The sequence below is a fragment of the Notamacropus eugenii genome, chromosome 1, assembly GCF_028372415.1.
Source record: "Notamacropus eugenii isolate mMacEug1 chromosome 1, mMacEug1.pri_v2, whole genome shotgun sequence".
Lineage (NCBI taxonomy): Eukaryota > Metazoa > Chordata > Mammalia > Diprotodontia > Macropodidae > Notamacropus > Notamacropus eugenii.
Genome location: NC_092872.1, coordinates 712,225,646 through 712,239,124, shown reverse-complemented (window position 1 = coordinate 712,239,124; position 13,479 = coordinate 712,225,646). Strand labels below are relative to the sequence as shown.

Sequence of the window (13,479 nt, the reverse complement as noted above, 5' to 3'; positions counted from 1 at the left end):
TAAATATGGTAACTGTCATGTTCACTTTCAGGCAAAGACCATGAGGATATAAGCAGTTTTTCAATTTTAATCCAGTAATCTAAGACTCTATTATGTAAAGGAAAACAGCTTTCCACACACCTGTAGAGACAATCCAGGCCTCCTGGTCTTTCTAATTGCATAAAGTTATGTCGCAAGTTGAGGTAGGTGAGGTCTTGACTATAGAAGAGATGCTCAGGAACCTCCTCAAGGCTGTAACAGGAGAGATCCACTGTGCTTATTCTCTGCGACACTACCTGAATAACTCAAAGAAAGAAAGTTGCAACTGAGCAAGCATATTAATACATTAATGAAATAGCTAAGGACACAGCAAACATAAAGGCTGACTACAAGGATGTACAATAACTACCAGGCAAAGATATCAGGTTCCTATAAGAAATATCAGTTAATTCTGGTTTCTTCTCTATCTCACCCAGTTCAGCTAAGTGTTGTCTACAAAGAAGTATAAATAATCCAAAAAAATAAAGAGCTGTCAAACATGTATGGATGAGGTGTTACAAATTAAATTACCAAAGGTGAAAGCTAAGTAATTCAGGCTACAAGACAAATTTAAGATTATCTAGTCTGTATGAATAGAAAGTCCCTTTTAATAATATGCCAAAGCATGGGATAACTACTCATGACAAAAACTAGTCTTAGAGCGATGAGAAGTCAAAACAATATAATGTTTAAACTATAGAAAGTCAAGGGTTAAAGGTTTAATCGATAATGTAATATGGACTAGAGAAACAAGTTAAGAAAAACTGAGGAAATGTCATGAGGAAGTCCATACTCAATAATTCCAAGTTTTATTGCTTCTGCAGCACTTGGACTCAAGGTTAACTGTTTTAACTTTTAAAATGAGTATGCAAAGCTAGCATACAACTGGGCGGAAATAGGCTAGGCTAGCAAGGACATCTAGATAAACTTTTAAAGTTGTTGGTCTTTATGGATTTAAAACAGTAAACAAGCTAAGACGCCAGGTAGGTGCCCATAGCAAGCCTATGTGAAGAAGATAGGTCTTCACATAGGAATGATTATCTAGAATGACAATATTACAGTTCACTGCCACATCACTAAGGTTAAAGTTAGAGTTCTACAAGGTCATGAAAGGTACAGAGCAAAGAGTACTCAGATAAAAGCGGACTGGATTCTAGTCCCAGCTCTAGGACTCATTAAGTTACATATTCTTGGGCAAGTAATTTTATATCTGTAGATATAAGAGATAGCAAATGCTTTACTTACCCTCAAAGGGATGGTATAAGGATAAAATCAGTTACTTGATGTGAAAGTCTCAACATATATATGTGTAACTAGGTAAGTGTAAACGTATATATTCACATATGCAATATGTATTACGTTTATATAATTCATGTTTACATATATAATAGCCTTTGAATAGCTACGTATTTGAGGGAGATTCTCCCTAGAAATGCATTGTCACTCATTATTTATCATTTATGGAGATAGCCCAAGAAGGAGAGCAGGGGAGGAAGTGCAGCCCCCGCACCTTGGCGGCCTGCCGATGCCACCTCTGGCACTCTGCCAAGGACTCAAAGCAGACATGGTACGTTGGAGCCTGGGCTCCTGCAGAGCTGAAGGCAAGGCTGTGTTGCCGTCGTTTCAGTTCTTCTACCTGAAACGAGAAGACAAAGGGATCACAGGGAGAGCCCGGCTCCATGATGATGCAAGTTAGGCACCAAGTAGGGAAAGCACAAGATAAAAAGATAGAGAACATAAAGAAGGGTTACCATGTTAAACAAGTTTCTTGAACCCATAGGTTATAACAACTTCACATCATTCAGTTGTAAAGAAATCCAGAATGTAATTGCTTTTGGGGAGAGGCAAAACCAGAAATTATTAAAGGCAGAACCTTTGATATTCACAGTTTCAAAATGCTCAAGGTGGGCTTATAAACATAAGAACCAAAATTATACTGTTCTATTTAAAAATTTCCAGAATATAAAGTACAAGTAAGTATAAATCAGTCTTTTTCTTATCTAAAATAACCTAAAAGAATGAAGAGTAATTCTCATTTATCAATCTTACCTTTCCCCCAACAAGGGGCAAAATGTGCATCTTTCCAGTCTGGCAGTCTTTCACTGAAGACACAATAAGACAAGTCCCACAGAGAACAACTAAGCGCTCAGCCCACTTATGAAGCTGGGTCTTTCCCTTGCGTACGTTATAGATGCCAGATAACAGAATTCGGTCTAGATGGTCCATCTGGCATGGCTTTTCTGAAATAAAGAGTACATTACTGGTTACTAAATAATGACAGTCTCATCAAATATATATGCCAACAAACTAAACCAACAAGCAGTCAGTGCATGCCTGGGGTGGCACTAAGTGCTAGGAATACAAACACGGACAATCTCTAGGGGTTTACAATCTGACAACAAACACAGATGATGAAGAAGGGGCCTGCTGCTGAGGAGGGGAATAGTAAAGAAAGCAGCCTGGAGAGTTCAGAGACAAGTAGTCAATCAGAACAAGTATTATAGGGTAAAATATGAGAAGTACCAACAAAGACATTACATTACAAGGGCATAAGATTTCTGGCCTGCCAAGTCAGATAGTAAGCTATCACTTAGACAAACCCTGTGCTACTGCTGGGGAAATAGAGAGGAACACAGTCTAGTGAAGGAACAACATGCAAACAACCACGTACAAACAAGATACAGCCAGGATAAATTGGGGGTGATTTCAGAAGGAAAGGACCAAGGTCAGACAGGCCTCTGGAAGGCTTCAGAAGACAGGACTCAGCTGAGACTTGAAGGAAGCCAGGAGGCAGGGATGAGAAGGGAGAGAATTCCAGACATGGAGCACAGCAAGTAAAAATGGAGGAAGAGCCAGAAGGTCAGGGTTACTGCATCACAAAGTGTGCGGACAGAACCAATGGGTAAGAACACTAAAAAGGTGCCAAGGGCTTGAAAAGACAAATATAAAACAAAGGATGCTCTATTTGATCCTATTAGGGAGTTACTGGAGTTATTGAATGGGGGTTGGAGGAGAAGGGTAGGGATATGGTCAGACCTGTGTTGTAGGAAGATGATTTTGCCACTTGAGTGGAGCATGGATTAAATGGGGGAAAAGACTCAAGAAGACCAACCAGCAGGGTATTGCAAAGTCCAGGAAGACAGCAGAAATGACAGGACAATGACAATTTACTGGATATGGAACAATGAGAATGAGGAACAGAGATGACATCTAGGCTGGGAATCTGGGGGGTACAGAGCACTGGACCTGAAGTCAGGGAATATCTAACAGCTGCACGACCCTGGGCAAATCATATAACTTCTGCCTGCCTTAGTTTCCTCATCCAAAAAATGGGGCTAATAATAGCAACTATCTCATAAGGTTATTGTGAGAACCAAATAAGATATTTGTAGAGCACACTTAGCATAGTACCTGGCACATAGTAGGCACTTAAGAACAATCATTTCCTCCTTAAAAATAATGCTTTACAATTGAACCAAAAGCATTCCTGGAAAGTTTGTATTTTTCTGTACAATTTGAATTTTGTATTTAGGGATATAATTACATTGGTGCAGCATATTTTGCCAGGAGGCAGATAGGTATCTTGGTGGACAGAATGCTGGGCCTGGAGTCAGGAAGACCTGAGTTCAAATCTGGCCTCAAACTCTCACTAGCTGTGTGGCCCTGGGCAAGTCACTTAACTTCTGCCTAATCCAGTAGAAAAGGAAATGGGCAAATCACTCCAGTTTAAGCTAGCTAGTTGTTATAATTACTTATATAAATGCCAGCTGTTACTATGTATTATTTCTTCCTATTAAAAGGAAAACAGCTGCTTGAAGATGAAAAATGTCTAGCCTTTTCTGAACCTAAGATGAAATTCTTAAATGGAAGTGTTAAGTGAAATGCAGCCCACTGTTAAAATTCATCTCATTAAAAAATAGTACCCCACTTTGGATTTTCTACAACTGTTTGTCTTGTTGAATTTAAAGGAACTTTAGAAATGTCTAGAAAAAATGAAAAAAAAAAAGACTTCTAATGATTTTTCAAGAGAAGCCATATGCGATTGATGAACTGTTGATGATTGGGATCACCACCAATTCTGGAGCGACATGTCTTTGCATGAGGAGGCCACGTGAAGGCACAGCATCACTCCTGGTGTCAGCTTCAGCCTTAAGTGTTCCCATCAACGTTTGTCACTAGGGATGGCACCACAGCAAAATGGAGGCAAAGGAAACCCTCTGAAATTAAGTGGGTACATTCTACTTTTCAATACAGAACTTGAAATAAATCAAAAGGATTTTTGTCTACTTAGAGTATTTTAAATGTCTTTTAAAAAATATATGCTACTAATTTTCCTTTCCACTATTTGTTATTTACTAAGACAATAACCTTGTTATTGAAGGCTAAATTATCAGTGAGTTTGCTTTCACTTTGTTGCATGTATTAGAACCCAAAGTTCATTCTATGTTAAGTAGAAACTGGTCATTTACTCTTAAGTTTCTACTTTTAAAAATAATTTAACATTCTACTTAAGGGATTGAAAGAAAATACGTTAAGCCCTTTCTTTATTAAATAAGATACTCCACAGTTCAACAAAAGATTGCTTTAAAATCATTTATCACTGTCTATACTTGATATTTTATTAAAAGGAAACTACGAAAAAACATGATTTTACTAAAGTTATGTTTTTGTTTCTGAATATAATTTAACATTTTAAAATTATCTAATTACTTATTACAAAAGTACACATTAAATTAATGTTAATTATAAGTTCTTGGATTTCTTTTCCTAAAGCCTTGTTCCTTTAAACTCCACATTTTATTTAGGAGGAAACTTCTAAACCTGCCATCTCTAAGATGGGTACAGTTAATTTTGTTTTGGATGACATTTTTTTCTTACTTCACACGCTGGTTTGCTAATTTGCAGGATTGGCCAGAAACAAAGAATGCCTGAAGCCTTTATGTTTAAAAAAAAACCAAACTGTTGATGGTCATAAAAATTAGAACCAGACAACTCAGACCTTCGTTTCAGAAGTACATTGGACATAATTAGAACAATTTGTACTGTTAGAGAAGGCAAAAAGAAGCTATATGCTTTTCAAAAAAGATATAATTACTATACAAATTTAAAGGGATCATAAAAAAAACACAAGGTGTTCCAAAAGTCTTAGTGCTATTTAATAGCTTTAAGTTAGTGAAGATTAAAATTGCCCTAACATTTTTGGGAACAATCAGCATAGATGCCTAAGTCTTAGTAAAGGGAGCTTCCTCCCTATCCCCGTCCCTAACACCATTTATACCTGTGGAGCTCAACTATATGTTCGACCCAGTCCCCTACATTTTCTAAACGTACACAGGCCTGAAGAGAATAGATGCCCAGACTGAAAACAAAGGCAATACAATGTAGATAGGTTGCATCATGCTCAAAGTACTCTATTTTCTAAGGCTAAAAAAAAAAAAAATCTTCACAACTGACAATGGATTTTCTGGTTAACCCAAATTTCAAATTTATCCTACCACTTTATTCCCTGAACTTCCAGTTAAAAGTTATATACTGAGGTTTTAAATATTTGGAATACCAGGAAGGAAAAATATCACAGAACTTTTTTTTACTTATTCTTCCATATGGAACCACAATATAGCTTATAGGCCAGCAGGCAAAGTGTATTATGATCCCATCATACAAACTGTTAACACTTCTATACCTACTTATTGTCTTACTCAAGATGTACAAGGCTCTAAAATTATAGAGATCCTAGTAGTAATGTAGGTGTGCTGTCTGGGAGTTCCTGCTAGCTAAACTATTCCTTTCTTCCAAAACAAAACAAAACAAAACAAAGAAAAAACTCTAAGAAATTAGATCGTTTGACTGAAGGTCCCCAAATAACTATTCCTAAAGACAAACAGTTTGGGTACACAATATATATTAATTTCTGGTCTATAAATGTACTAAGAGAAAAGATAAGCCATCATCTTGAATAGTAACTGTTTCAGGAAAAAGAAAAGGGGAAAAATAGATATTCAGTTCAATACTGCAAGCATCTATGAAGCACCATCCATGTGAAAAGGCACCTTGCTAGGCCAACATATACAAGAAAATGAAAGCGGTGCCTGTCCTCAAGAAACTCACATACAGCTTCTAAACAGCGAGTGCCGTCTCCCCCATTAGACAGGGAGCTCCTGGAGGGCAGGATCCTCAGCACTGAGCACAGTGCCTGGCACAGAGCAGGTACGCAACCGATGGATAAGTGTAAATACAAACATTTATATTTGTTATTGTTATACTAATATTATATTATATAATTATATCATATATACTAATTATATTATGTTAATATTATTATTATATATTATTTATATGTGTAAATAAATATATTCATACATATAAAATAACTTGAAGAGGGAAAATCAGAAAAGGCTTCTAGACAGGAAATAAGCCTTGAAGGAAGCTAGCAATCTAAGAGGCAGAGGTAAGGAAGAAGGACGAGCAAGGCACAAACAAGGAGATAACACCTTGTGCCAAGGCAAAGGAAGCAGGAAGAGCAGGTAGGCTAGTCTGGATGGAATGAAGAACACAAGGGGGACAATTACCTTTTCAGTTCGATGGACAGTCTTGGACTGGAGAGGATCTGAATTTGAGTCCTACCTCAGACACTTACTAACTAACACTAATCCACTGATCCTCATCTATAAAATGGAAATAATAAAAGCGCCTACATCACAGGGTCAAATGATGTATGAAAGTGCTTTACAAATCTTGAAGCACAATATTTAAAGGCTAGCTGCCATTATTATTATAATGAACCCAGAGTCCACTTGCCTGAGTGGGTGTGTGGGAAGAGGAAGAAAAGGAAGGAGACCTCCAGTCAGAGGAATGGATCTGGAATTAGGGCTCTTAACAAGGTGTCAACTCTACAAGGGGAGGTACCCATCAGATGCCCCAAATGCTCATTGCCCGGTAAACTCAAACAGATTGGAGGGCTACAAGAGTAGGGGAATTCATCACTTGATGGGAACTAACTCCTTAATCAACCCTCCTTGCATATATAAACTCCCCTAGCTTTATTAACTATTTACATCAGGCATCTAAGGAAAGCTGAAACTGGTTTTCTAACAGAAATATCTCTTTGAAAGCTTTATCTCTGATGTTAATCATAAGGAAGGTACTACTGAGAGGGAGTATGGGAGAAGGGAGTTTCCAGGAGGTGTTCCAGACTGGAGGGAAATCCATCAAGAAAAAGGCTAGGCCTAGAGAAGCAAGTTTTTCTGGACCACCACAGCAGCGAGAGGTCCATGTCTCAGGAAGAATATTCTTCCAGTTTCTAGGAAGTTTGATTTTTGAAGGAAAAGACTGAGAACGGGGTATCAATTACTGATTGTTGCAATAGTCCAGTTAAAAGGTGAGAAGGGCCCAAACTAAGGGTGGCAGCAATGTGACTGGAGAAAAGGGGACTGATTCAAAAGTTGCCATGGAAGTCAAAAATGACAAGATTTGTCAAGTGACTGGGTAATGAAGGGAGAGGGACACAGAGCCCAGGAAGCTTCTATGGCTAAAAAACCTAACTGGGTCACTAGGAGTGCAGCACCTTTAAGAGAAAGGGTGATTAGCAGATTATCAGGAAGCATCCCTATAGTAAAGACTGAGTTATGAAGTAAAAGCACCAAGTCACCCCCACAGACAGAAATCAGCCTCTTAAAAGGCATTTAAAACTAATTTGTACAAAGCAGCTAAAAAGGCAGCTAGTCCCCAAAAAAGCAACTTCACAGAGGAGAGCAGTAGTTCTCCAAGAGGCAGCACAGCACAGCCGAAAGAACATTTTTTTAAACTCAGAAGACCTGGATTTGAATTCACATTCCACTATGTGATCTTTATGTATCATTTCATCTCTCCTTACTTCAGCTTCTTATACCTACTGCATATGAAACTTATATGCCAGGAATTTTTAGTAAGGAAGCGATGAAGAGAGGTGGTTTTGGGGTATCACAAAGAAATGAAGTTACCCCACTTCAGCAACCTTTTCCCTTCTTCAAGGCCCACCAGATCCTAAATCTTTTTCTAGCTAATCCCAGCTAAAGTGTTAGCAGATAAACTTTACTACCAAGGGTTATTTGCATTTTCATGTGGTACTTTTAAGTATACAAGCTTTTAAAACCTAAGGAATGAAGGGGGAGGACTTTGGCCTCAAGTGACAAAGATAATCTATCCCTTCAGTAAATTTACTAATTCCAACTATGGATTAACTGTAGGCAATCTCCGTCCCACCGAAAGCAGGATTAATATTCATTCTCTAAAACTTTCACCCAGTTTAGGGGAGGCAAAGGGTTAGAGAGCCAAGAACACTGGACTAAGTCAGAAGTGTCAGCTCTGCCACTATTTGTGGGACCTCTAAAAACTTCAATTTCCCATTTATAAAATGAGGGGATAGGGTTAGATAATAGCACAAAACATAACAAGTTAGAGTAGTATCCAGTCCCCTCTCCCTGCAACTTACTCCCAATTACAAGGCACCAGCTTTGCCCCTCCTCCATCTTATTTCCAGGGCTTTCTTTAGAGAGTTCTACGCTAATCTGCATGGCTCAACCCAGTCACAGACAATCTGGAAAAATATGGGATTATGAAAGATAGTGGAAATAGAGAACATCCAAGCACCTTCAAAGTCCAAGTCTCCTATGAGCCTCGGGAGAATACACCTTTGCTAGGAAGTGGGGAGAAAGGGAGGCAAGATGTCTTCCAAAGACAGCTCCCATGCCCCTTAAGAAGCTGGGTAGAAAGGAACACTGGCTTCTGCGCTCTTCCTCCCACTTAACACCCCACATTACCTACTCCAGCATTTCTGCTGGCTGTTTCCCAGGTCTGGAATGTTCTCCCTCCTCATCTCCACCTCCTAGGTTTCCCTCATTTTACTAATGAGAAACTCTGGCAGAGCTGACACCAAAACTGTCCACTGCTCTTTACTCCAACTCCTGCCCTCCCCCAGGGGACTTCAACACACACAGCGACATTCCCTCAAAGACACTAACTTTCCATATATTCCATTTACTCATTTTCCATGAACTGCTCCTCCCAAACAATCCAGCCACACACCTCTAATTTGCCGTGGCCCACAAACGCACGACTTGGTCATGAACTCTGATCTCCCTGTATCTGATCACAACTTGTTTCCCCCCCTCTCCCTCTGCCTTGCAACTTGAAGGTCTGTTCTTTGCTCTCATCGGGACCTCTAATCCTAATTAGATCCTAATTAATCCTAATCCTAACCTCTAATTCTTTCCTGGGTTATCACCTCTGAAATGGCTACATTCTCTTCCCTATCAAAGACCTCATCTTGCCAAGCCTAAGCCTTAGTAGCTCTGGATATTTCTTGCTCACTCTTACTCAAATGCTATGGAAGGAAGCTCAAACTATGCTGCCCAAGTCCACTAAAAACTTGTTACACAATCTAAACTGGGCCCTTACTGGAGCAAGGCCATCCTTCCACATCTTCCCAATCAATTCATTATTCCACTCACCACAGCACATTTTCCAATTTTTCATCCATCCCCAAACCATTAGCTCCATAGTTCTCCCTCTCCCTCCCCCTTAGCTGAGAAATTTGCCTTACATCTAGGTAAATACAATTAAGGTCATTCCTTGGCAGGTCTCTCTTCTTCCTTTCTCCAGATCTCTCTCCATCAGGGGCAGCTAGGTGGTGCAGTGGATAGAGCACCAGTGCAGGAGTCAGGAGGACCTGAGTTTAAATCTCACCTCAGACACTTGACACTCACTAGCTGTGTGACCTCGGGCAAGTCACTTAACCCCAACTGCCTCATGCTGGGTCATCTCCAGTCATCCTGATGAATATCTGGTCACTGGATTCAGATGGCTATGGAGGAGAAGTGAGGTTGGTGACCTGCACAGCCTTCCCTCACTCAAAACAAAGTCAAGTGCAAGTCATATCATTATTTCTCTGATGGCATGGTCTTCTTCAGCAACAAAGGATGAACACACACACATCTCCCCATCACCTTCCCCATTCTCGTAGGTGTCATCTCTACCCCTCACTCTCAATGGTCCAGTCAGGTCACTTCTACTTGTATACCCCCTTTTCTCCTTAGGCCAGCTCCTAAAGCACTGTCCTGCTCAAGAAGTTCTAATGGCTCCCATTTGCTTTTGGAATAAAGCACAAACTCCTATTTGGAAATGAAGGCCCTTGTTGACTTTCTTCCTTTGGCCCCCTCCTTGAGACTGATCACTCCTTTCTACCCCTCCCCACCCCTTTCCCCAGGCATGCTATAGTCCAGCTATACAGACCTCCTCATGCTATTATACCTACAGACCCTTCCATCTTCTCCCCTCTGACTTCCCTGCCTTTGTGCTCCCTCCACACCTTCACAGCTCAGAACCCCAAATTCCCTTGGAGGTACAGTTCAAAAGCCACCTCTCTTCAAAAGGTTTTTGAACCTCTCAGGCTGCTCTAAATATCTTTCCAACTTTGAAACTACTTTTTATTTATTTTGCTCATGTCCTCTTAACTGCAAATATGCTGTATCCTCTAGATGCAATATAAGCTCTTTTAGGATAAAGGGTCTCACTTTTTCATTTTTAATTTCAAACTTTGGCACTGTGGGCATATCCTGGGCCTTCTCTATAAAAAATTCTCCTATCAGTTCACATCGAGTTACAGTAATGATCTCTATGATGGTGACTCCAAGATCAATTTATCCAGCTCTCCTCTCCCCTCCTAAACTCCAAGCTCTACATCAACAACTGCCTATTAGTGATGCCTATTTACCTGGATGTCCCAAAGGAACCCAAAACAGAACTCATTATCCTTCCTCCTAAACTCAACTTGCTCACCATCACTGTTGAAGGCACTACCATCCCTCCAGCTCCTCGGCTAAAAACCTCAGTGTCATCCTTACTGATTCACTACACATATCCAATCTGTTGTCAACTCTTAGACCAACTTTTCAACCAATATTATTTTCATTTCAACAGAAACCTAGGTCTCTTCAGGATAACATTCCTTTTAAGTCTTGCCCCTGGGGACCCACTTCTATTGTCTGAGATACAGTCAGGAGAAAGGATGGAACTGCTTAAAGGCCATTCACCTACTACCACTTGGCTCCTCATTTTACCATTACATGCTGTCAATCCACCAAATTCCAGGTCATTCTCTGAAAAGGTCCATGGTATCCTTTATGAAATCTGATAGCAACACCTATAGAGATTTTACTATTTATGTAGGTAGTCCATCCAACAAAATGATCACACAATTTCTCCACTTTCTCATCTGTGAAAACCTCCTTTCTCCACTTCAACTGCATATTCCAAATGGTCTTAGATATCATATCAGTCATCCACTGTAAGAAGCATATGACTTCTAAGATCCAGAGTTTTGGAATTCCACCCTCACACCACAACCTATTTTTATATACCACACACTTAACCTTAAATTAACTACCCTTAACCTTATGATTTTTAGTCAAGTATGTGGCATAATGGTTAGTGTACTGGATTTGGAGGCAAGAAGACCTCAATCATTTACTTGCTGCGTAACCCCGAACAAGTAACTTCACCTCAGTCTCCTTATCCATGGAAATACAGATAATAATAGCATCTATCTCCCAGGGTCATTGGGAGAACCTTAGAGCACTACAAAAATGCATGGTGGGGGTGGGAGTGGTGGGGGTGGGTCCCTTAACTAATCTACATTCCAGTCCAGCTGGGCTATATGACAAGCTTCATCTGACTCTCTGTCTTGCTCAAGAGGTTCCCAAACTTGTTTGGCCTCCTGCCCCCTTTAAAAATAATTACTCAGATCCCTCTGGAAGTCTATTTTCTTTAATCTTTTAATGTTTTTTTTTAAATTTGCATTGTTTCAAAAAAATAAACATTTTTTTAAATGACACATATTAAATTTAATAATTTATTGTAAATTTGTGGGGTATTTTCTGCATTGAAATTCTGATGATCCAATATTGTGTCATGCAACCGTATAGTATATTATAAACAAGTCATTATATGGACATATTCCTGCCAATGCATGCTGGAATTCCAGGCAACATTTGCCAACACTTGCCTGTTAAGACCTTTCAGTGGACTTGACCACGGATGGGTTATAACTTGCATTTTGTGTGCTTATTTGGAAAATAAAGCTTTCAAAATTTTCAATGACTTTTCATTTTTCTTTCCTTATGCTTGCACTACTCCCTTATTTTTTATTCAATGCCCCCCAACTGCACCTGAGGCTACTACCTCCTCCCTGGATTGAATGTTCTAGCACCCCCCAGAAGGTGGTATCACCCACTTTGGGAACCCATGTTTTACTCTTTGGTTTGCCTCTTTAATGTTTTACTATCCAATAGTCTGGAGTTCTTTGCCACTATGTTCCCCTACTATTCTCAGTCTTTGACTCTTCAAACCTTGGTAATCACCCCCTACCACAACTATTCAATTCCTTCTCTCCTGCTCTGTTCTACGGCTACAGAATGTCCCTAGTATGCTTTTTCTACATCACAAATTCATAGTGGGGATGCTCATGTGCATACATACAAACAGATGACTGAATTTCCTACTTAGCTGAAAAGACTGAAACTATAGGACAAACATCCTCAGCTGCCCTTCTCTAGATCTCAAACTTTCCCAGAATCACCACTTTCTCTCTAGGTACACAAAAAATCCCAACTATCCCATCCAACAAAAATTAATTCAACAGAGATTTATTAAGCACCTACTGTGGCTAAGGCATTATGTTAGGCCCTAGAAAAACAGACAACTGAAACTATGCCTGCCTTCAAGAAGCTAATGATTCCTTGATGCTTTTTTAAGGGCCCTGTTACCTCAGACTTCACATAGCCATTTTGTTACTATCTACTGTACCTGCATAATATTCTGTACTACAATTATCTAACTGTAGAAACCCTTTTACTGGGTGGGGAACCTGTGGCCTCCAGGCCACATGTGGCCCTCTAGGCCCTCAAGTGTGGCCCTTTCACTGAATCCAAACATTGCTATCAGAACCGTCTTTACGCATAGATACAGTCATGTCATTCAGCTAAAAAATCCTTAGTTGCTTCTTATTACCTTTCAAGCAAAACTCAGTCTTCACAATCTGGTATCCCTTTATCTTTCCAGCCTTATTTCCCATCAATCCCCTCTAATCAAAGTGGATTAGTCTCCGCCTCGCATACACAACGGTTTTCAGTTGGTGGGTCTAGGTATCATTATTCCCTAGGCCTCAACAAATATTCTCCCTCCAGACTTCACTTGTTAAATTACTAACCATTCCCCAATAAACAATCAAAGGATATGACCAAGCAGTTTTCAAAGGAAAAAGCCTACGCTATCAGCCACCATGTAAGAAATACCCAAGTTACTAGCCAGCTGTAAAGAAGATAAATCATTACACGAATGTAAGTAAAAACAACCCTGAGGTCGCACCGCACGGACATCAGACGGGCAAAGACGTCCCCACCTGCCCTATCCCACCCCAAAAGGAAA

General features: G+C 39.8%; 1 protein-coding gene across 3 annotated transcripts in view; it reads right to left on the bottom strand.

Annotated features, from left to right (window-relative positions):
• Nucleotides 1-13,479, bottom strand: part of PHLPP2 (PH domain and leucine rich repeat protein phosphatase 2) — an 83,293-nt gene that overhangs the window by 37,675 nt on the left and 32,139 nt on the right. For all 3 annotated transcript variants that reach the window (XM_072636505.1, XM_072636507.1, XM_072636506.1), the window contains 3 exons: nucleotides 2,068-2,258; nucleotides 1,529-1,654; nucleotides 121-275 (listed from right to left, as the gene is read on the bottom strand). In XM_072636505.1, the coding sequence (XP_072492606.1) occupies nucleotides 121-275; nucleotides 1,529-1,654; nucleotides 2,068-2,258 (472 nt within the window). The remainder of the gene's footprint in view (nucleotides 1-120; nucleotides 276-1,528; nucleotides 1,655-2,067; nucleotides 2,259-13,479) is intronic.